At 42.2% G+C, this 22,794-nt stretch overlaps 1 protein-coding gene across 4 annotated transcripts in view; it reads right to left on the bottom strand.

Moving 5' to 3' along the window:
• LOC147111090 (protein TASOR-like) overlaps positions 1–22,794 on the bottom strand; it is a 71,892-nt gene that overhangs the window by 23,305 nt on the left and 25,793 nt on the right. For all 4 annotated transcript variants that reach the window (XM_086001626.1, XM_086001623.1, XM_086001624.1 and 1 more), the window contains exons 8-15: positions 8,894–8,913; positions 7,662–7,767; positions 5,835–5,938; positions 5,235–5,338; positions 4,786–4,855; positions 4,581–4,652; positions 3,210–3,950; positions 1,447–1,970 (exon numbers count right to left, since the gene is read on the bottom strand). In XM_086001626.1, the coding sequence (XP_085857752.1) occupies positions 1,447–1,970; positions 3,210–3,950; positions 4,581–4,652; positions 4,786–4,855; positions 5,235–5,338; positions 5,835–5,938; positions 7,662–7,767; positions 8,894–8,913 (1,741 nt within the window). The remainder of the gene's footprint in view (positions 1–1,446; positions 1,971–3,209; positions 3,951–4,580; positions 4,653–4,785; positions 4,856–5,234; positions 5,339–5,834; positions 5,939–7,661; positions 7,768–8,893; positions 8,914–22,794) is intronic.

Below are 22,794 nucleotides of genomic sequence, written 5' to 3'. Positions count from 1 at the left end.
GATAGTAGACAACTGCAGTAGCAATGGTAAAAGCTTTTTTTTAAGCTACGTTAGAAATCAGAGGTCTGTTAAAATTGTACAGCACCACTGAATGAGTCTCAGGGACAGGACTGAATGGACTTCCAGGGAAAGGCAAGGTGTTAAATGATTACTTTGCATCAGATGTTACTCAAAGACCATGCTCACCTATTAGGCAGTTGTACAGCTAATACAATTGTGAATATCATAGATGAAGATACCACCTTCGATAGAATCAGAAACTTTCAAACAGATCTAAAATAGGCTAAAGGGATATGGGGAGAAGGCAGGGACAGGGTACTGAATTTGGATGATCAGCCATGATCTCATTGAATGGCAGAGCAGGCTCGAGGGGCCGAATGGCCTACTCCTGCTCCTATCTTCTATGTTTCTATTAAGATCAGGCTGTCGGCCCAAATGACATCCAGAGAGGGTCCTTCATGAACCCCCTGTCCACATCTTTAACAGCTCACTAGAGTCAGAGACTGTTCTCTCAGACTGGAAGGGAGACAAGGCAATACCAGGGAACTATAGGCTTATTAGTTTGACTTCAATTACAGGAATGATGCTCGAAGGGATCATGAGATTCTCTATCTGATCACCTTGACTGAGAAAAAGTCATTAGGGATACCCAACACTGCTGCTGGAAAAGATGGGCCTGCCGTATTCATTTGAGTGAATTTTTTGAAGAAGTCACTAGGTTGGTGGATGAGGGTAGCCTCATTGTCTACCTGAATTATCAGAAAACATATAAAGCTACCTCGGAATAAGTTACTCCACAAGATAGACTCTTGTGGAATTAGTGGGAAGCTGCTCGAGTGGATTCACTGGCTGCGCGCCTGTAGGCAGAAAGTTATCAATGGCCGTGGACCTGCTTGGAGACCAGTTAGCTGTGCTACAGGGATCAGGCCCTTGCCGTTTACTATCTATTCATTAATGACCTAGATGATGTTGGGGGAATGATTTGCAAATTTGTGGATATGAAAATTTGTGCGAATGTTAGGACTGTGGAACAGATGTTACCCAGTGTCAGGACTGGACAACATGTACAGCACACACCTCAATCCTGCTCCCCAAATGTTTCATGGAAGATGGCACCTGTGGTCATGTCTAGAGCGAGCTTGTTGAACTGTAGGATACTGGAACTATGTACATGCTGGTTCCTGGTCTATCAGTGGTGGTAGTGATGGCAGTAATTTGAAGAATTAAATCATTCAAATATAAAATGATGCAAGTGCATTTGCTCCTCTCTTCTTACCTCCCCCTACAGCCAATTAGCACCAATACACTAAATAAGCCCATTCGGAACAACCCATTGCAAATTAGAGTTTCCTTTCTTATAAAACAAACTGGTTATTCAGCAGTTCCCTACTTTATACATATCCAAGCAGTGGGCAACTAAAAAAAAAACACAATAGCAAGCCTTACCTCTGGGTACTCTGCCCTCAAATTGTACTGCAACGAATGTTCTCCAGAAGGCTGGTCATTTGTTTTTATTTTGAAATGAATGTCATCAACATACGCTAAGCCAGAGCCACTTTCACATAATCTAGGACTTTCTCGCTCACGGCCAGGTATAAACTCTTCCTGGGAGTGTTCCTGTTTTGGTGCTTCATTGTGTGGGGTGTGGTCATCAATGCTTTGCTGATTCAGTTGTGTTTCCTCATTAATCATGACATTACTTTGGTCCCAGGAGTAATCCACATCGTTTCGTCGTAGATCACCACCACCGGGGCAAACCGACATCCTTATTTCCTGGTTTAGCTGAACTTCTGAGCCAGAGTTCTGACAAGTGGAGGATTTAAGTACTTCGAGCAACAAGCCAACCAGTTTTTGAGTATCTGGAGCCAACGCTGGATCACGCTGTCTTAAGTCAGTATCACTGAAGCCAAGCCCATTCATTACTGGAGGGCCTGTATCAGATAACCTTAATTCATCCTCTGCCAATGACCCTGCAAAGAGATCACTTTTTTTTAAAAAAAGCACAGAGCCTGGTAAATCTTAGATTGTTTCACTTTTCACAGTCCACTAACTTAATCACACTCTGTGAATGATGGAACAACTCATGTGGTGAAAAGAAGAAACACCAAGAATTCCGCAGGAGAAAAAAAAATAATCTCCGATTTCCAACACCACAGAAAAATGCTGGCATTGTACTGGTAAGCTTTCCCAGGTAGGGCAATAGATGCTACGCTCAGGAACTTAATGGCCCTCCATCAAAGCTAATTTGACTCACTGACATTGGCAGGCTCAGTATTGTTTTCAAGTCAGATCATCATTCACTGGTTAAACAAAACCACACCCAACAGGAAGCCAGAAACAAAACCAAATATACATTAGTAATAATTTGATTTTTCTTAATAAAAGTAGTTACTTGGATGTCAAGACGCCTTCATTAAAAACATGTATTTAAAGAACAGGATTCAAACCAAACAAAATGTACAGTTTGGTTAAATTACAAATTCATTACAGTAACATTTTTACACTCCTGGTTTTTTTTGGTTTGTACTCAAGGTGACAAATGGATCACTTTTGTAAATTGTAGAGACCCAGTGTGAACATCAAGTGCTCCCAGGTCTAATATAACAGACCAGATACAGGGCTCCCTCTACTCTCCCCAAATAATATATTTTAATTCCAATCTCTGAAAAGCACCCATTATACCAGTGTGAAAGTTTCCAACTCTTCTTTCCCTCCCCACCCCAAATTTATGTATATGGAAATACTCAATAGGTCAAGCAGCATCTGTGGAGAAAAACAGTTAATGTTATAGTTCAGACGAAGGGTCACAGACCTGAAACGTTAACTCGGTTTCTTTCTCCACAGATGTTGCCTGACCTGTGAGTATTTCCCGCACTTTGTTTATATTTCAGATTTCCAGCATCTGCAGTATTTTTCCTTTTGTATGTATATGGCCCTTATGCAGTCAGAATACCAAGTCACAGCTAGCTGTGGGCTCTTTTCTTTTGTCCTCATACCCATGAGTAACTGGCTTTGAAATTCACCAAATACATTTCACATAGAATCCTTAGTCAGAGGATTTTCATCCCATTAGTCTGGGCTACATTCAAACTAATTGCCCAAAAGTGAAAAGTCAGTTGATAACCCACCACACTACCCATTTAACTCAATATTGTATGAGGTTTAATATTAAATGCTATTTATATTAAATGCTGTGCTGTTTCTATTACCTTGAGTGGTCTTCATGTGCTTGTGGCTCCTCTCAGAAACACATTCTAACTTCCTCTTCAATCCAAGGTTATTTTTCTCAGATATACAATGTGCAAGTCCTTCAATATTCATTGCACAAGCTTCCCCTGGGCCATGCCTTTTCCTGCTGTAAATCAAGTCAATAAGCTCTTGGATTTTATCAGGATCATAATCAGCCATATTATCAGAAGGCAGCATGAAGTTACTGTCAACTATGATGCTATTCGTTTGAGGATCCATGGGTTCTGGAGGAGTGATCTCTGGCACCGGATTCTCAAGTTCCTGCTCCTCTCCAGCACATGCAGCAGGAGGGCTCAGTATCTCAGGATCAGGATTTGGATATTGGTTTAACATCTCTGTAGCTTTAGAAACTTCAAATTGATAGCGAAAAGGGTAGAAAAAGTAAGAGCGCAAGATTCTTGTTAAGTTTATTCTCTTCTGCCTGGTTGAAGAGAACCTTTTCTCCTCATAAGTGGGAATGATAAATTGAGCAGGCTTTCCATTTTCAGTACAAGCCTCTTTTCCCAGGGAATTCTTCAGGTAACCAATTACATTATTTTCAAATGCAGCATCTATGCTTGTATTCTTTAAGCTACAAGGCAGCTCTTTCCGAATTTTATCCAGAGCAAAGTGCAGTGCAGGTACAAGCTTGGTTAGCTGGGGCATCACCTCTGGGTCAGTGTGTACAGTTGACACCGATTCTGCATTTCTCTTAATCTCTTCTAAAAAAGAACACAAACAGCCACCAACTTATTAGACACATTTATATAACAGACTAAGCAGAGAATTACAGCCTTTAAAATGTAGGACTGGGAAGAAAGTAAATTTGTGGACAATTTCTTCAAGTTTATATTGCTTTTGAGAGCAAGTTTTGCAATGAAGTTGTCAAATTTTATTCCATATTAAAAAAAATTGCACCTCAGAACCTGCTTAAAAACTCGTTAGTAAAAAGATTTAAGGTTTTGAGGTGTTTGTGTCAATTTACAGTGCAACATGGGAATGATCCAATTAAACAAATGAGCGCAAAGGTGGTCTAAAATCTAATTATAGGGAAACATTTTCTAGTATTAACAACACCTAAGACAGGACAGGCAATTACTGCTGCTGCGTTCAGCCCATCCAGCTATACTGTGCCACACAAGCTTTGCTTTTATTGATAATAAGATGGTGGAGAGAGCAAAATGCAAAGACAGGTAAAGTAGGTGCTGATTACAACATTACTTAAATGTCACAACGATTTCAGATTACAACTAACTCTTGCATATTTAAGAGAACTTAAAATTTACTATATATTAACAGTATAAATTGCTTCTGGACTTATTTGGCTGCTACTTCATACTGATTTAACTTACCAACACCAGTCAGTCTAGATTCTGGAAACAAAAATAGTGCTTGAAGAAACTTGGGCTTCGAGCTTTGAGATTCTGATTTAAACATAAAAGTACATTCAGAATGAGAATTATGGATCAACACTGTGTAGCTGTACTCCAATTTGAAAATTTCATAAACTCGACTAAGACAACAATATTTAAGATAAATCTGAACAATCACACTTACCATTATCTGCCATCTCTAATGGAGAAAATAAAAGCAGAAATCCCCGATCACCCAATGATTTGATAAGAACCTATGCATAAAGAGATTAAGACTTTAAAACACTACAAATATATGAATGATTTGGGGGCAGGCCCAAGGGAAACAGCGCATGATGGCGGGCATGAGAAAGTGACAGCGCCAGGGGTGGCAGGCGCTCAAGTACACAAGCGAGAGCGACAGCATACATGCATGACATTTTTTTAAGCTTTAATCTCAGTTATAAACTGAAAAGCAGGCATGCCTGGGCTGCAAAATCTAACAAAAATGAGATGAACTTCAGTCATCGCAGCCATTCTCTAGGCAAGACGCGAACATATACACAAGCGATAATTGCATTTTATTTAAATGCTGAATTCTTTTCAATAAATCATACATGCACCAAACCTCAGTGCAATTAACGTTTAACTCACTAGTTTCTCCTCTTCCAGTTTATGAAGCAGAGACTCCAAATTGCTTCCTGTTTTTCCTTGTTCCACAAGCTCGTACAAGCTATAATACAATCCATTCTTCAATGCTGGGGGAAAAAAGTTAAACTAGCTCTAAACATCATTTAGCAGAACTTATTAGCTTGATATTTTAATAAATGTAGATTTTCTTACAACTAGTGTCACAAGTCAACTCTCTCCAAGGACAGCAGGCTATTTGAACGACCTCTATTGGAGGTTACTGCGAGTGGGGAAGGGAAGAAAGAGGCGAGGAGGAGGAGGAAGGGTGAAGGAAGAAAAGGAAGTTTTAAATTTTCACTCTGGTCACAAATGACAGCGTGTGGAAACGTTCCAATTTTGAAGGGGAAAAGCAAGAACCAGACATTGGTTAGCTATCGCCTCCCTCTCCACTCTAATTACACAGCAGCAGACAGCACATTTGGAGGAGCCAGCTATCTAGAATCACAGCTGAGTTGCCACATCAGCTCAAGTGATTTACTTAAGTGATATGCAGTCCACAAAAGGCGAGAGAGGGAATTCTAACTAAAAGGTTAACAAATGTTTAGTTGCAAACTAAGCACTCACCTTCTCTTGTCCCAGAGAAAGTTGTTTTCCGGAATACGCTCATTGGTATTTTGTTTTTTAAGCAATCAACACTCATAACCGTTTCAATATCAAGTTTTTCAGGCCTAAAAAAAGATATACTTGATAAAAAGCAAGATCTATAAATTCAACTATAGTGAAATATGCATACACTCCAAATACCCCATTTGATCCTGATGTGTCTCGTGGTTAGTAACAAACTCATTGAAGCGATTTTCTCACCGAGTGTTGAGACCACGTAATTTAAGGGTCGGGGTTTCTTGGTGCGACGCATTGCGCGGGATCGGAGGTGGCATCTGCGGCGTGAATACCGAGCTTCATCCAAGAAGGCATGGCAAGTACTTCCATCATCATAGAACGATACAGCACAGAAGGAGGCCATTCGGCCCATCGCACCTGTGCCAGCTCTTTGGTAGAGCTACCCAACTAGTCCCACTTCCCCACTCATTAATTTAGATAGGGGGTTCCACAATTAATCATCCAATTCAAAAGGGGGTCCTTCAACCAAAAAAGTTTGAGAACCACAGGGGTGCAGGAACAGAGACCTGGGGGTGTATGTACACAAATCTTTGAAGGTGGCAGGACAAGTTGAGAAAGCTGTTAAAAAACCATATGGGATCCTTGGCTTTATTAATAGAGTACAAAAGCATGAAGTTATGCTAAACCTTTATAAACTGGTTAGACCTCAGCTGGTGTTCATATCTGGGCACCACACTTTAGGAAGGATGTTAAGGCTTTGTAGAGGGTGTAGAAGCAATTTATTAGAATGGTACCAGGGATGAGGGGCTTCAGTTACGTGGAGAGACTTAAGGGGAACAATCCCAGCTAGCTTCTCAAGAGCAAAGAAGGTTAAGAGGAGATTTGATAATAAGGAAAAACTGTTCCCAGTGGCAGAAGGGTCAGTAACCAGAGGACACAGATTTAAGGTAATTGGCAAAAGAATCAGAGGCGACATGAGGAAACATTTTCTTCACTGAGCTGTTGTGATCTGGAATGCACTGCCTGAAAGGGTGGTGGAAGCAGAATCATTAGTAACAGTAAGAGAATTGGATAAATACTTGGAAGGGAAAAAAATTATAGGGCCATGGGAAAAGAGCAGGGAAGTGGGACTAATTGGATAGCTCTACCAAAGGGCTGGCACAGGCACGATGGGCTGACTGGCCTCCTTCTGTGCAGTATCATTCTATGATTCATTGCAGAAGCAACCCATTATTCAGTGGTTACCATTCTGTTTCATTTAACTATTACTGCAAATTACTACAATTTCCTGCAATATGCTTTGTGGTTTTTCCCCACTTAGATTTTCCCAGCTCTGTGCACCAAATAGTAAAATGGCAGTTATTTTATGATATTACAGCAAAAGTCTCCAATTGTCTAACTGATTTAATGACCCATTTTGAACAGACTTAATAAATTGTTGCATAACTGTAGTCATAGTGAGAAATCAAAATTATACAATTTGTGCGCTACAGGATGTTCTCAAACCACCAGTCCAAGTACTATTTTTGACAGGCTTTGTAAAATTATTAAAATTAACACTTCACAGCTATACATTACTAAAGGTGCCAAAATCCTACTTAGAACTGGGGCCGTGGCAAATTCTTCAGTCTTTAGCCATTACAGAAGTTTTGCACTTCACGGCTTTGTCGGTTCTCTTTCCAGGAAACCCTTTCAAAACAGTACAACTTAAAAAAAAAGTAGCAACTGCTCCACTTTAGACCAGGATTAAGCTTCACCAATCTACAGTCACTTCTTCATAAATTTCCCAATTGAACAAAGAACTATAATGCATAAAGCAATGTTACTTACAGTTTGAATGGCAGAAATGGCTGGGTAGCTGACCGTAAAGAGCCAAAGCACAGAAACCTCCCCTTGTTCATAAGTTGTCCTTTCCAGATGGTATAGTAAGACTTTCCTAAACAGACACAACTTTTAACTCTTAAAAGCTCACGTAAGAAAGTAAGAAGTTAAACAGATGATGAGCAAATAGCTATCGTTAACCAGACAGAAAAAGCAAATATTCAGAATGTGGAGCTACAAACACAAGAGAGCTCTATTGTAAGAAGTTTAAAAAGATCAAGGCAAGAGAACGAGGGTTGTGTCTGAAATGAGATGGTTGTAATTGGCCAGAAAAATGGCCAAAAAAAAGGATGAATGTTAATATCAGAAAGCTGGGTTGAGAAGGGACAGAAGAAAAATAGTAGTAAGATTCGTAAGAGACGGTGTGAACGTCATCAATAGATTTGCTTCAGATGGTGGGGAAGCCAATAACTAGAAGTTACTTTAGAATATTGGTTCTAGCAGAGAGTCAAGCTTTCTTCAAGTGCATGCAATTTACATTAAAAGCCTGCATTTACAAATGAACTGGAGTCAGCATCCTCGCCACAGAACCTATTCCAGTGGACGTGAAGGACTGAATTACTAATCAAAGCAGCTCTGCCAAGATTCAGCCCAAAAGATCAGATAGAGCAACACAAGTTTGACATTCAAGTTGGATATTTTAAGTATAGATCTTAGAACATAAGGAACCCAATATGTGGCAATTAGGTTGCCCCGACATACATGTAATTTTCATATGGTAATGAAGCTCCCCAACCCAGTCTCAAGCTGCTTTTATGCCATGCTTTGCCCCATCAGCTCAACACAGGTTTCATGCAGTCAGTAGCAACAAAGTAAACTGATCAGATTCACCAAGGCTGATGAGACCAATTGTTTTAAAATCAAGTCTTCCTGGCCACAGCAAATCTGGCAAGGTTCTTATGGTGTCACTGCCAGCTGGTAAAGACTCACAGGTCAAGATTGGTGGGACTAGCACAGCACTAAATGCAACAAAAAAAACCATCTTTTACTGCTTTTATGCAGTTTCCACTGGACAGTTAAAGCTATTTGAGTTTTGCCAATTTATTAATTTGTGGTCATTGCTGCCTCCCCCAACTCAAAAATGAGACTCCACCTTGGTTCTATCCAAATCAGGGAAACACAGCAAGTACATTTTGCTCTGATACTCTCCATTTCAAACACGTGAATGAAAATGAATATACCTGATTGGATGTCGTCCATGCTGCAAAAGAGAAAGAAAAGCACATTACTATACATTATAAGCGATCCAGCCTCACAAATAACCTGAATTGGAAGAGGATCACAGCCTGTCCTGTGAACTTTGCAAATCATACCATGTTTGAAGAAACTCTGAACAGAGTTTTGAGAGGTTTTACACGTCATGTAACTATTTTCCCTAGTTATCTTTTCAGAAAATAGCCAAACGTCTGCCTTCCCACCCAAGGATTACCTCCCATCCCTTTCAAAGGCATGGACTCCTTACTGTGCAAGATTCTGGGTTTATCAGTCGCCCTACAGTACGTCAAACAAATGGCCATTACTTATGACAGCAAGTGTTAGTAGACTGCTCAACTGCTGGGGTAGGAGGAAGGTGAAGTTATAGCTGAGCCTAATCTTCTCATCCAGCATCCACGCACACTTCCAACAAATGCTGTAGGATATCAATCAGCAATCTTGCCAGATGTCCCCCTCACCAATCCAGAGGCACAAAGGCCGACAGCAATACCCTGTCACTGCCCTGCATGAGACAAACTAATAAAGTGCCAACTAAGGATTGAATCTGGATCTTCCAGGCCTATGTCATGACTTATAAATCTGTGTAGTAAAATCATATGAAAAATAATTAAATCTGCTCCATACAGCCTGAAATAAAAAATATTACGTTACACCTCATTAAAGACCATAATAGAACAGATCACCATAGCAACTTGCATACCTGGCTCCAGATAGGCTGAATGTACACTTAAACTTGGCTACATAAAGACACAAAGAAAACAAATAGTGTGTCAATCAATCCTGGGGTTTACTTGAATAAGTCTATTGTTGGCAAGTAACCACCCTAGGTGTGATTCAAAATTAAAAAGGACTAAAAACCCAACCATGTAAAGGAAGGCTTTGCTTCTTCACTGCTCTGCTACATCACCACTTTCCACCTGAATACAGGCTTACAGATTGGTTCTGGAACAACTGACCTGACTACAAGAGAAAACCATGTCCATCAAAATATTGAGAAGGCCTCAACAAGACTGAGCCAAACCAGGAGTATATAAACTTTTTGTTAAGGAGTTAGTTCAAGATAGACTTTTGTTTTCCAAAAGGGTATACAGTACATTTGAGCCAATAAGTTTTTTTTTAATTGTTAAAGCAATTCTAAAATCGTGCATGAACCGAATATGTTGTCTAATTCTAATGTCGATTTTCTAGTATATAATGGCCCAGAAATTCGGGTCCCAACACGTGAGTAAGCACGGAGTACTCACGCATGGACCCGATGGAAGTGCCGGTTTCTTGCATGCACTACGCATGCACAGGAAACCGGCATTTCCGATCCTCTGAACGTGCGCGTTGAACTTCCTTTTTTTTAAATATATATACAGGTTTTTCCGTGCATGAAGGCCTCTACTTTTTACACATCTAAAAACCAGACGTAAGGACTTATTTTTAAAAGGTAAGTGGTCAATTAATTAAAATTAGAACATTTTTTCCACAGGTTTATTATTTTTAAATACTTTAAAGTAAGGTAAGTGTATTTTTAGCCCCGTTTTTTTATAAAATTATTTTTTTCAAAAATTTAAATTATTGTTTAAAATAGTTATTTAATGTTATTTATAGTTTATTTAAATAGTGTGATTTTTTTCAAATTTATTTTAAGGTTAAGTACTGTTTTGGGCGCCTGGAGTTTTCATTAGTTTGACAGTTCTTTCTGTCAAACTCATGAATGGACTTTTCCCTCCTCCGATTGGTTGCCCATGGCTCACGTGATCCCAGCGGACGCATCGCACTAACTACGTCGCTAGATCACGCAAGCACAGCGCGCTGGGAGCTGAACCGGGCCACAGAGAGGAAATGCATGCAGGCCCAGGCCTCAACTGCCGGCGCGCTAGGTAAGTGTAGGTCGGGGGCTTGCACCCGCGGGAAGCCCCCGACACGAATTTCTGGGCCAATAAATCTTTGTTTTCTTTACAAAGTCATGGTTTATGCCTGAAGTTCCTTTAGGAAAATGGGCCCATTAAGTTAAATATAAAATTAAATCATGGAGATAAAAAGGCATTTCCCTAAATTAGAAACACACTGCGCCTGTTGTCCCTACACCTGCCAAGCCATTAAGTTGTAATAACAACATATTTTCACAAATTTTGGGGTAAATCTACAACTCCATGTCGATACTGGGGATTATGCACCAATAGCTATGCATCCAAGTGTACAGCACTGAACATCTGAAAGTTATTTTATTTTGATTGATTTATTTTTTATTTTTTTTTAAATACTGGGGAGGCTACAGTGGAGACAACACAGATTTGCACATCAGGATCTGCCACAACATGCAGCCTTACTGGCAAAAAGGCAATTATTAAAGAAACTGATAAGCTCACATTCAAAGACCTACCTGGGTCTCTCCATTGCCCGCCATCTGGACATGATCAGTAAACTCCTGAGCTTCCTCCTAACTACAACCCAAAAGTGGTAGCAGGAGCACCCTCACTCAAAGGAATGAGGAATTATGGCAAATAGCCAAAATCAAGAAAATGTACTATAAAGACTGAATCAACAGATTTCCTCATCTCTCTCTCCTGCCCTCCTGCCCCCCCCAACAATTTCTACCCCTAGTCCTGGTCTACTGTCATAAACTAGAACTCTCCCACATAGCTTGGATGATACATAGAAGATAGGAGCAGGAGTAGGCCATTCAATGAGATCATGGCTGATCATCCAAATTCAGTACCCTGTCCCTGCCTTCTCCCCATATCCCTTGATCCCTTTAGCCTTAAGAAATATATCTAACTCCTTCTTGAATATATTTAATGAATTGGCCTCAACTGCCTTCTGTGGTAGAGAATTCCACAGGTTCACCACTCTCTGGGTGAAGAAATTCCTCCTCATCTCAGTCCTAAATGGCTTAGCCCTTATCCTTAGACTGTGACCCCTGGTTCTGGACTCCCCGGCCATCGGGAACATCCTTCCTGCATTTAGTCTGTCTAGTCCTGTTAGAATTTTATAAGTTTCAATGAGATCCCCTCTCATTCTTCTAAACTCCAGCGAGTATAAGCCCAATCGACCCAATCTCTCCTCATACGTCATTCCTGCCATCCCAGGTATCAGTCTGGTGAATCTTCGCTGCACTCCCTCCATGGCAAGAACATCCTTCCTCAGATAAGGCGACCAAAACTGCACACAATACTCAAGGTGTGGTCTCACCAAGGCCCTGTACAACTGCAGCAAGACATCCTTGTTCCTGTACTCAAACCCTCTCGCTACGAAGGCTAACATACCATTTGCCCTCTTAACCGCCTGCTGCACCTGCATGCTTACCTTCAGTGACTCGTGCACAAGGACACCCAGGTCTCGTTGCACTTCCCCTTCTCCAAATCGATTGCCGTTCAGATAATAATCTGCCTTCCTGTTTTTGCCACCAAAGTGGATAACCTCGCATTTATCCACATTATACTGCATCTGCCGTACATCTGTCCAATCACCCAACCTGTCCAAATCATATTGGAGTTTCTCTGCATCCTCCTCACAGCACACACGCCCACCCAGCTTTGTGTTGTCTGCAAACTTGGATATATTACATCTAGTTCCCTCGTCTAGATCATTAATATATATTGTGATGGAGTTCAAGAGTAGGATGAAGCAGAAAAGTATGACAGATGTCAGCTTGATAATACAAGGGAGAATCAGGCTGAATATAAAGAGTATAGAGGAGAAGTGAAAAATGAACTGAGAGGCAGAGACAGCACGAGAGTAGATTGGCAGCTAACATAAGAGAATTCAAAGCTCTTCTATAGACATTAACAGTAAGAGAGTTGTCAGAGGAGCAGTGGGGCCAATTAGGGACCAAAATGGAGATCTATTGGTGGAGACAGAGGGCATGGCTGAGGTACTAAATGAATACGTTGCATCGGTGCTTACCAAGGAAGAGGACTTTGCCTAAGCTACGGTAAAAAAGGAGGTTGTAAGGACACTGGAGGAGATAAAAATAGATAAAGAGGAGGTATTAGAAAGGCTGGCAGTACTTAAAGTGGATAAGTCACCCGGTCTGGATGGGATGCATCCTAGGTTGCTGAGGGAGGCAAGGGTAGAAATTTCAGAGGTGTTGGCCACAATCTTCCAATCCTCCTTAGATGCAGGAGTGGTGCCAAAGGACAGGAGGATTGCAAATGCTACACCCTTGTTCAAAAAAGTGGAGAAGGATAAACCTGGCAATTACAGGCCAGTCAGTTTAACGTCAGTGGTGGGGAAGCTTTTAGAAACAATAATCCGGGAGTGCGAGTCAGCAGAGAGTGCTGTGAGTTTGGGTAAGTGTGTAAGTTCTTTAATTGTTATTTCTCTTTAAATTATTCTTGATAAGATTACTTAAGCAGTTTAAGTAAAAGGGGAAAAGTTAAATATTTGGGATTCTGTTGGTTTAAGAAGAGTAAAACAAGGTTACACTGCAGTAGGAGTAAATTGGCACAGCAGGCAGTGGAAACCAGTTTTCTAACCAATCAGCAGGGGTGACTCATTTGGCTGTAAACAAACAAACAGTATAAAAAGACCAGGCTAGTGCGAGCAAGCACTGAGTGCGAGTCAGCAGAGAGTGCTGTGAGTTAGGGTAAGTGGGGTGTTAGGTGCTCTTTTCAAACTTTAACTCTGTGGGTTGTAGTTAATAAGGCCTTTCTGGTGCAGAGTGACTGTTGGTAAACCATTTAACTGGTGTAATTAGAGGGATTGATTTAAATTAAATCCAATTAATTAAAGGGGATACAAGCATCTATAATTGGGCAGAGGGTGTCCATAACTAACAATAAAAAATGTAATTAATTACATAGAATGGAGCAGGTGATGTGTTACTGTTGCGAGATGTGGGAGCCGGTGAACCCCATTGAGGCTCACGGTGATTACGTCTGTGACAAGTGTCTGCTGCTACAGGAACTCCAGCTCCTTGTTGATGAGCTGGAATCTGAGCTTCAGACACTGCGACACATCAGGGAGGGGGAGAAGTACCTGGACTCTGTATCAGGAGGTGATCACACCTATGAAGTTAATTAATTCAGATGTAGCCCATGGTCAGGGACAGGACGGTGTGACTACCAGTGAGGCAGGTACGGGGATCCAGGAGGTAGAGCTGGAGGAGCCGTAGCCCTTGCTCTTGTCCAGCAGGTTCGAGGTTCTTACTCCCTGTGGGGACGGGAGCAGGGACTGCAGGGAGGATGAGCAACCTGGCCACAGCACCGTGGAACGGGGGGCCATTCAAGAGGGGGGAGTAACTAGAAATGTTGTAGTGGTAGGGGATAGTATTATTAGGGGGATAAATAGAGTTCTCTGCAGCCGAGAGCGAGAGTCCCGAAGGCTGTGTTACCTACCCGGTGCCAGGGTTAAGGACATCTCCTCTGGGCTGGAAAGAAACTTGCAGTGGGAGGGGGTGGATCCAGTTGTCGTGGTCCATGTTGGTACAAACAACGTAGATAGGACTAGGAAGCCGCTTCTGTTAAAGGAGTATGAGCAGCTAGGGGTCTAATTAAAAAACAGAACCTCAAGGGTAATAATCTCTGGATTATTACTTGAGCCACGAGCGAATTTGGCTAGGACAAATAAAATTAGAGAGTTAAATGCGTGGCTCAAAGACTGGTGTGGGAGAAATGGGTTTTGCTTCCTGGGACACTGGCACCAGTACTGGGGCAGGAGGGAGCTGTTCCGTTGGGACGGACTTCACTTGGCCAGTGCTGGGACTAGAGTCCTGGCGGATCATATAACTAGGGCTGTAGAGAGGGCTTTAAACTAACTAGTGGGGGGGGGGGGGGGGGGGGTTCCTAGAGAGCAAATAATAAAAATGACAACAGAGAAGGTCATAGACTTAGGTAGCAGTGGGGAAATTAAAAACCAGAGCGTGTCAGGAAGGGGCAGAAGGTATGGAGTAAAAGGTAAAGTAATAAAAAAGGGCAAAAGCAGGAACTAAGTGTCACAAAACATATTTGAAAGTTCTCTCTGAATGCACGTAGCATTCGTAACAAAATAGACGAGTTAATGGCACAAATAACTACATATGGGTATGATCTTGTGGCCATTACAGAAACATGGCTGCAGGGTGACATTGCCTGGGAATTAAACATACCAGGTTATTTAACGATCAGGAAGGACAGGCAGGAAGGAAGGGGAGGTGGGGTGGCTATGTTAATAAAGGAAGGAATCACTAATACAGAGAAATGATATTGGGTCAAAAGATCAGGATAATGAAACAGTTTGGGTGGAGGTAAGGAATAATAAGGGGAAAAAAACACTAGTGGGCGTAGTCTATAGGCCTCCGAACAGTTGCAACTCTGTTGGACGGAGTATCAATCAGGAAATAGTTGAGGCTTGTAATAAGGGAACATCTATAATTATGGGGGATTTTAACTATCATATTAATTGGACAAATCAAATTGGGCAGGGCTGCCTTGGGGATGAGTTCATTGAGTGTATTAGGGATGGGTTTCTTGAGCAGTATGTAACTGAACCAACCAGGGGGCAAGCAACCTTAGATCTGGTCCTGTGTAATGAGACAGGATTAATTAAAAATGTCCTAGTAAAGGATCCCCTTGGAATGAGTGACCATAACATGGTTGAATTCCATATTCAATTAGAGGGTGAGAAGGTTGGATCTCAAACAAGCGTGCTAAGCTTGAATAAAGGAGACTATGAAGGTATGAGAGCGGAATTGAGTAGAGTGGATTGGGAAAATAGATTAAAGGGTAAGATGATACATGATCAGTGGTGTACATTTAAGGAGTTATTTTACAACTTCCAAAAAATATATATTCCACTGAGAAGAAAAGGGTGTAAGAAAAGACAGCCATCCGTGGCTAAGTAAAGAAATTAAGGATAGTATTCGACTAAAAACAAGGGCATATAAGGTAGCCAAATCTAGTGGGAGGATAAAGGATTGGGAAAACTTTAAAAGACAGCAAAAAATAACAAAAAGATTGATTAAGGGAAGATAGATTATGAAAGTAAATTAGCAAAAAATATAAAAACAGATAGTAAGAGTTTTTATAGTTATATAAAAAGAAAAAGGGTGGCTAAAGTAAATGTTGGTCCCTTAGAGGATGAGACCGGGAAATTAATGGTGGGAAATATGGAGCTGGCAAAAACACTGAATGAATATTTTACATCAGTCTTTACAGTAGAAGACACTAAGAATATCCCAACACTGGACAAACAGGGGGCTAAAAGGGGGGGGGGGGGGGGGGGAAGGAGCTAAACACAATCAAAATCACTAAGGAAGTGGTACTCGGTAAAATAATGGGACTCAAGGCGGATAAATCACCTGGACCTGATGGCTTACATCCTAGGGTCTTGAGGGAAGTGGCGGTAGGGATTGTGGATGCATTGGTAATAATTTTCCAAAACTCCCTGGACTCGGCAAGGTCCCGGCAGACTGGAAAACTGCTAATGTAACACCCTTATTTAAAAAGGGCAGTAGACAGAAGGCTAGAAACTATAGACCGGTTAGCCTAACATCTGTGGTAGGTAAAATTTTGGAGTCCATTATTAAGGAGACAGTAACAGGACATTTGGATAATCATCATTTAATAGGACAAAGTCAGCATGGTTTTATGAAGGGGAAGTCATGTTTGACAAATTTGCTGGAGTTCTTTGAGGAAGTAACATATAGGGTCGATAAAGGGGAACCAGTGGACATAGTGTATTTAGACTTCCAAAAGGCATTTGACAAGGTGCCACACAAAAGATTATTGCTTAAGATAAAAAATCATGGGATTGGGGGTAATATTCTGGCATGGATAGAGGATTGGCTATCTAACAGAAGGCAGAGAGTTGGGATAAATGGTTCATTCTCAGAATGGCAATCAGTAACCAGTGGTGTTCCGCAGGGGTTGGTGCTGGGTCCCCAACTCTTTACAATCTATATTAACGATTTGGAGGAGGGGACCGAGTGTAACATATCAAAGTTTGCAGATGATACTAAGATGGGAGGGAAAGTAGTGAGTGAGGAGGACATAAAAAACCTGCAAGGGGACATAGACAGGCTAAGTAAGTGGGCAGAGATTTGGCAGATGGAATACAATACTGGAAAGTGTGAGGTTATGCACTTTGGCAGGAAAAATTGTAGAGCAAGCTATTATCTTAATGGCAAGAAACTGGAAAGTACTGAAGTACAAATGGATCTGGGGGTCCTGGTGCACGAAACTCAAAAGGTTAGTATGCAGGTGCAGCAAGTGATTAAGGCGGCCAATGGAATGTTGGCTTTCATTGCTAGGGGGATAGAATATAAAAATAGGGATGTATTGCTTCAGTTGTACAAGGTATTGGTGAGACCGCACCTGGAATACTGCGTACAGTTTTGGTGTCCATACTTAAGAAAGGACATACTTGCTCTCGAGTAGTACAAAGAAGGTTCACTCGGTTAATCCCGGGGATGAGGGGATGGACATATGAGGAGAGGTTGAGTAGATTGGGACTCTACTCATTGGAGTTCAGAAGAATGAGAGGCGATCTTATTGAAACATATAAGATTGTGAAGGGGTTGGATCGGCTGGATGCGGGGAGGATGTTCCCGATGATGGGTGAAACTAGAACTAGGGGGCATAGTCTTAGAATAAGGGGCTGCTCTTTCAAAACTGAGATGAGGAGGAACTACTTCACTCAGGAGGGTGGTAGGTCCATGGAATATGCTGCCCCAAAAAGCTGTAGAAGCAACATCATTACATAAATTTAAAACAGAAATAGACAGTTTCCTAGAAGTAAAGGGAATTAAGGGTTACGGGGAGCGGGTAGGAATTTGGACATGAGTCTAGGTTCGGATCGGTCATGGCCCTGTGGGTAGCGGAGCGGGCCCAGGGGCCGTGTAGCCTGATCCTGCTCCTATTTCGTGTGTCTAATTCTGTTAGATTCAGGAGATGGTTCTGTGATAGTAGATTGGCGGTTAGGATCAGATCAGCCATGATCTTATTAAATGGCGGAGCAGGCTCGAGGGGCCGATTGGCCTACTCCTGCTCCTATTTCTTATGTTTTTATGTAAAATTAACAACTACTTGGACAAGCATGAACTAATAAAGGAGAGCCAGCACAGATTTGTTAAGGGCAAATCGTGTTTGACTAACTTGAGTTTTTTGATGAGGTAACAGAGGATGGATGAGGGCAGTGCAGTTGATGTTGTGTATATGGACTTTCAAAAGATGTTTGATAAAGTACGTTTTAGCAAAATTGAAGCCCATGGGATAAAAGGGGCAGTAGCGGCATGCATACAAAATTGGCTAAGGGATAGAAAACGGAGTTGTGGTGAATGGCTGTTTTTTGGACTGGAGGGAGGTATACAGTGGTGTTCCCCAGGGTTCAGTACTAGGACCACTGCTGTTTTTGATATACATCAATGACTTGGAGGTACAGGGCACAATTTCAAAATTTGCAGATGACAAAACTTGGAAGTGTAGTAAACACTGAGGAAGATCGTAATAGACTTCAAGAGAACATAGACAGGCTGGTGGAATGCACGGTCACATGACAGATGAAATTCAACATAGAAAAAAGTAAAGTGATGCATTTCGGGAGGAAGAGAGGGGGGAAACAATACATGATAAATGGTACAATTTTATCTATCTTTGGGGGGGGGGGGGGGGGGGCATGAGTGATCTCATTCAAAAATCAACATAGGGAAGAGCTAAACATTCACATAGCAGCCAAGCACAGCAACAACATGACTACTTCTCCCTAATTCATACTTCAACAAGCTGGTGTCCCCCAAGGATCTATCCTTGGCCCCCTCCTATTTCTCATCTACATGTTGCCCCTTGGCGACATCAGAAAACACGGCGTCAGTTTCCACATGTACGCTGACGACACCCAGCTCTACCTCACCACCACTTCTCTCGACCCCGCCACGGTCTCTAAATTGTCAGACTGCTTGTCCGACATGCAGTTCTGGATGAACAGAAATTTTCTTCAATTAAATATTGGGACGACCAAAGCCATTGTTTTCAGTCCTCACTACAAACTCTGTTCCCTAGCCACTGCCTCCATCCCTCTCCCCAACATCTGTCCGAGGCTGAACCACACTGTTTGCAAACTTGGTGTCATATTAAACCTGAAATGAGCTTCCGACCACATATCCGCAGCATAACTACGACCACCTATTTCCACCTCTAATGTCGCATGTCTCTGGCCTTGCCTCAGCTCATCCGCTGCTGAAACCCTCATCCATGCCTTTGTTACCTCTAGACTTGACTATTCCAACGCACTCCTGGCTGGCCTCCCACATTCTACCCTACGAAAACTTGAAATGTTCCAAAACTTGGCTGCCCCTGTCCTAACTCGCACCAAGTCCTGTTCACCCATAGCCCCTGTGCTTGCTGACCTACATTGGCTCTCAGTTAAGCAACGTCTCAATGTCAAAATGTTCATCCTTGTTCTCAAACCCCGCCCCCCCCCCACCCCGCCGAGATATCTACGCTCCTCTAATTCTGCCCTCTTGAGCATCCCCAATTATAATTGCTCAACCACTGGTGGCCGTGCCTTCTGTTGCCCAGGCCAAGCTCTGAATTTCCCTGCCTAAACCGCTTCGCCTCTCTTTCCTCCTTTCAGACGCTCCTTAAAACCTACCTCTTTGATCAAGCTTTTGGTCACCTGCCCTAATTTCTCCTTGCGTGGCTCGGTGTCAAATTTTGTCTTCTAATACTCCTGTGAAGTGCCTTGGGATGTTTTACTACGTTAAAGGTGTTATAAATCTCATCATCATAAAGAAACTATCCAGCTGGTGGCGCCGTCCAAGGAGTATAAATACTCGGGCGTGGGCCCAGCTTGCTCAGGGACATTTTGTAAGACAGGAACTAGTGAAGTACAACTAGACCTCCATGTTCTGAAACAAGTTGATTAAAGCCTTGCTTTATACTCAAACCAAGTGTGTAGTGAGTTTTATTACGTCAAAAGGCACTAAATAAATACAAGTTCCACTGAACATGCCCAACAGGCTCCAAACATACCACTCCCTTAATCTGACATGAGTCTTTTGCTTTCGGCTTCAGCATTAGTCTAACAATTAACACAAGTGTGGAGTCTTCAGATTTTAATTATTGTTGGAGACTTAAAAAAATGAACCCATTATTCAAAAAAAAAAATCTTTTTCTCTCCCTTAATCCAATCTTTTGTTCCCTCTCTATTTCACTTTCATATTCTAACTGACATCCTGGTTCAGACTCTGCACTGCTCATTAACAATTCTTCAATCCAATTGGTTAAGGAGATACACAGTTGCTTGCCTTGTTCACACAGGTACCAGATCCCCGGTAGAGGGGGCTGCACGATTTTGGGTCTCTAATTTACAGTAAGTTCCAATGCAAAATCCCATAGAAAGTCTGTGGGCAAGTGCAAGAGTAATGAATAGCAGCCCCAAACTCGTCCTATTGTTAATTGCATTCTCCATTATTTTGTAGGAACACAGATGATGTTTTGGAAACAAGAGAAATCCTTCCAGATTTGAAAAAAATCTTCAATTTAAGAAACAGAAACTTGCTAGTCAAATCTCACAGCATAGCAGATATATAAATTCACCATTCTACTCAGATCATTTGTTTGCATTATCAATTACCATTGGGAGAAAGCAAACGCCATCCAGCACACTTGCCTTTTTAACTAGCCACATTGGTACCTGCTGTTTAATGCAGAGATCCATTACCATGTACACTGCAAGCTTGGGGACCAGCTTCCTGCATTTACATTACTGAAACTGGTCTCTTAACCCAAATGTATATACATTGGCTCTCTAAACGAGGGTGCTTATGCTGTGGAGTGCAGCCTACAAAGGGATACCCTGGTTCTGGCCATCAACTGCATTCCTTTGACATATAAATACCTTTAGATCTATTACCTCCAATGGCAGTATGGGCTACTTTAACCGAGCTCCAACACCTAAAAGCAACTAAAACTTTATACAAAAGGAGCATTATCATATGTTCCTCAAAACGAAAACCCAGTTTTGTTTTTGTTTATTTTTAAATAAAGAAAAATCTTCAACCTGAGAGAAAATTCCTACATTTGATTCTCTTTCTCTCTCCCTGCTGAAGGCAGCGATTGTCACTGTAATACAGTTCCACAAACAAGAGCTGCTTTTTTCATTTAAAAGCTTAGACAATAGCAACTGGCAAGCGATTCAGCGGTGCAGAGCAGTGCAACCAAGCTCAGATCTCTTACCAGGAATGCAGAGACCAATTATATTTATCGCAATGGAAAGCAATAACAGTGCCGACCAGGGATCAAAACTGAGACCTTCCTGGTATGTACAGTTCAGTACGTCACATCACATGATGCTTACCCATAGTCTTTTCAGAGCCCCAAGTCCTTCATACTTTTTGAAAAATGGGCACCAAGTTATTGCGCCCACCTCAGTAAAAACAGTTTGCATGATGAACAAAGACACACATATCCCATGGTAAAGGGGATAAGAAAGTGCAGGTTAACTGCAGACACCAGGTCTGCTTCCAGCACATAACCCAGCATCTTCAGCTCTCTGCCCAATTCTGTCCCATTTATACTTATGACTTTAATATTAAAAATTAAAATACTCTTAAAGCCAAAGAATTTAAAGTGGGTCTGACTGGCATACGAAAAATATTTACAGACCTACATACTTCACAACTGAAGTTACTTGGTGAGTGCAGACACTATTCGCTTTCAACACGAGTTGTTTCAATTTTCATGTAAATCTAAATTAAAGAAAAACTTTGTACAAGAATCCGCTAAACTGCTTGAAATTTTTCAATAGATCGAAGGCAGGGCTGCGATCGGACAAAAGTGAAAGAAACAAAAGTCAAAGAGACAATAAAAGGTATACGAAGCTAGACGAGATGGTAATAGGCTGAGATTAGGTGAGAAGTGTACTGGCAGGGCAAGAGATAGCTGCCAGGTGTGAGAGAGAAACAAAAGGAAAGGGGGTGGGGGGGAAAAGGAGTGGAAAAATACCAGAAAAAATGTAATAGGGGCCAAGGTTATGATCTGAAATTGTTGAACTCGATATTGAGTCCGGAAGGCTGCAGAGTGCCTAATCGGAAGATGAGGTGCTGTTCCTCGAGTTTACGTTGAGCTTCCGTGGAACAATACAAGAGGCCAAGGACGGTGAGGTCCAAGTGGGAATGGAGCGGTGAATTAAAATGACAGGCGACTGGAAGCTCGGGGCACCCTTACGGACTGAACGGAGGTGTTCCGCAAAGCGGTCACCCAATCTGCGTTTGGTCTCCCCAATGTAGAGGAGACCGCATCGTGAGCAGCGAATACAGTATACAGGTAGACTACCCTTTATCCGAACTTCCGAAAACCGAAACCCTCTAAAAACCGAAGGTTTTTTCGGTCAGCGTGAGTCGTGCGCACGACATGACCAGAGTGGCGCACGACTTACGCTGAGCAGAGGGTCAGCGTAAGTCATGCGCACGACCCCCCGCGGACCACGACCCCCGCCGACCCCCCCCTCCGAAATCCGAAATTTTCCGAAAACCGAAACACGGCTGGTCCCGAGGTTTTCGGATAAAGGATAGTCTACCTGTACTAGATTGCGAGAAGTACAAGTAAATCGCTGTTTCACCTGGAAAGGGTGTTTGGGGCCCTGGACAGTGGGAAGGGGGGAGGTATAGGGGCAGGTGTTACATCTCCTCCGCTTGCACGGGAAGGTGCCAGGCGAAGGGGAAGGGCTGTTTGGGGTGATAGAGGAGTGGACTAGGGTGTCTCGGAGGGAGCGGTCCCTACGGAATGCTGAAAGGGGAGGGGAGGGGAAGATACGTTTGGTGGTGGGATCACTTTGGAGGTAGCGGAAATGCCGGAGGATGATCCGTTGAATGTGGAGGCTGGTGGGGTGAAAGGTGAGGACAAGGGGAACCCTATCGTGGTTCCGGGAGGGAGGGGCAGGGGTGAGGGCAGAAGTGCGG

The sequence above is a fragment of the Somniosus microcephalus genome, chromosome 11 (genome assembly GCF_052327205.1).
Source record: "Somniosus microcephalus isolate GS21.2 chromosome 11, FLI_Smic_1.0, whole genome shotgun sequence".
Lineage (NCBI taxonomy): Eukaryota > Metazoa > Chordata > Chondrichthyes > Squaliformes > Somniosidae > Somniosus > Somniosus microcephalus.
This window is presented reverse-complemented; position numbering and strand designations above follow the sequence as displayed.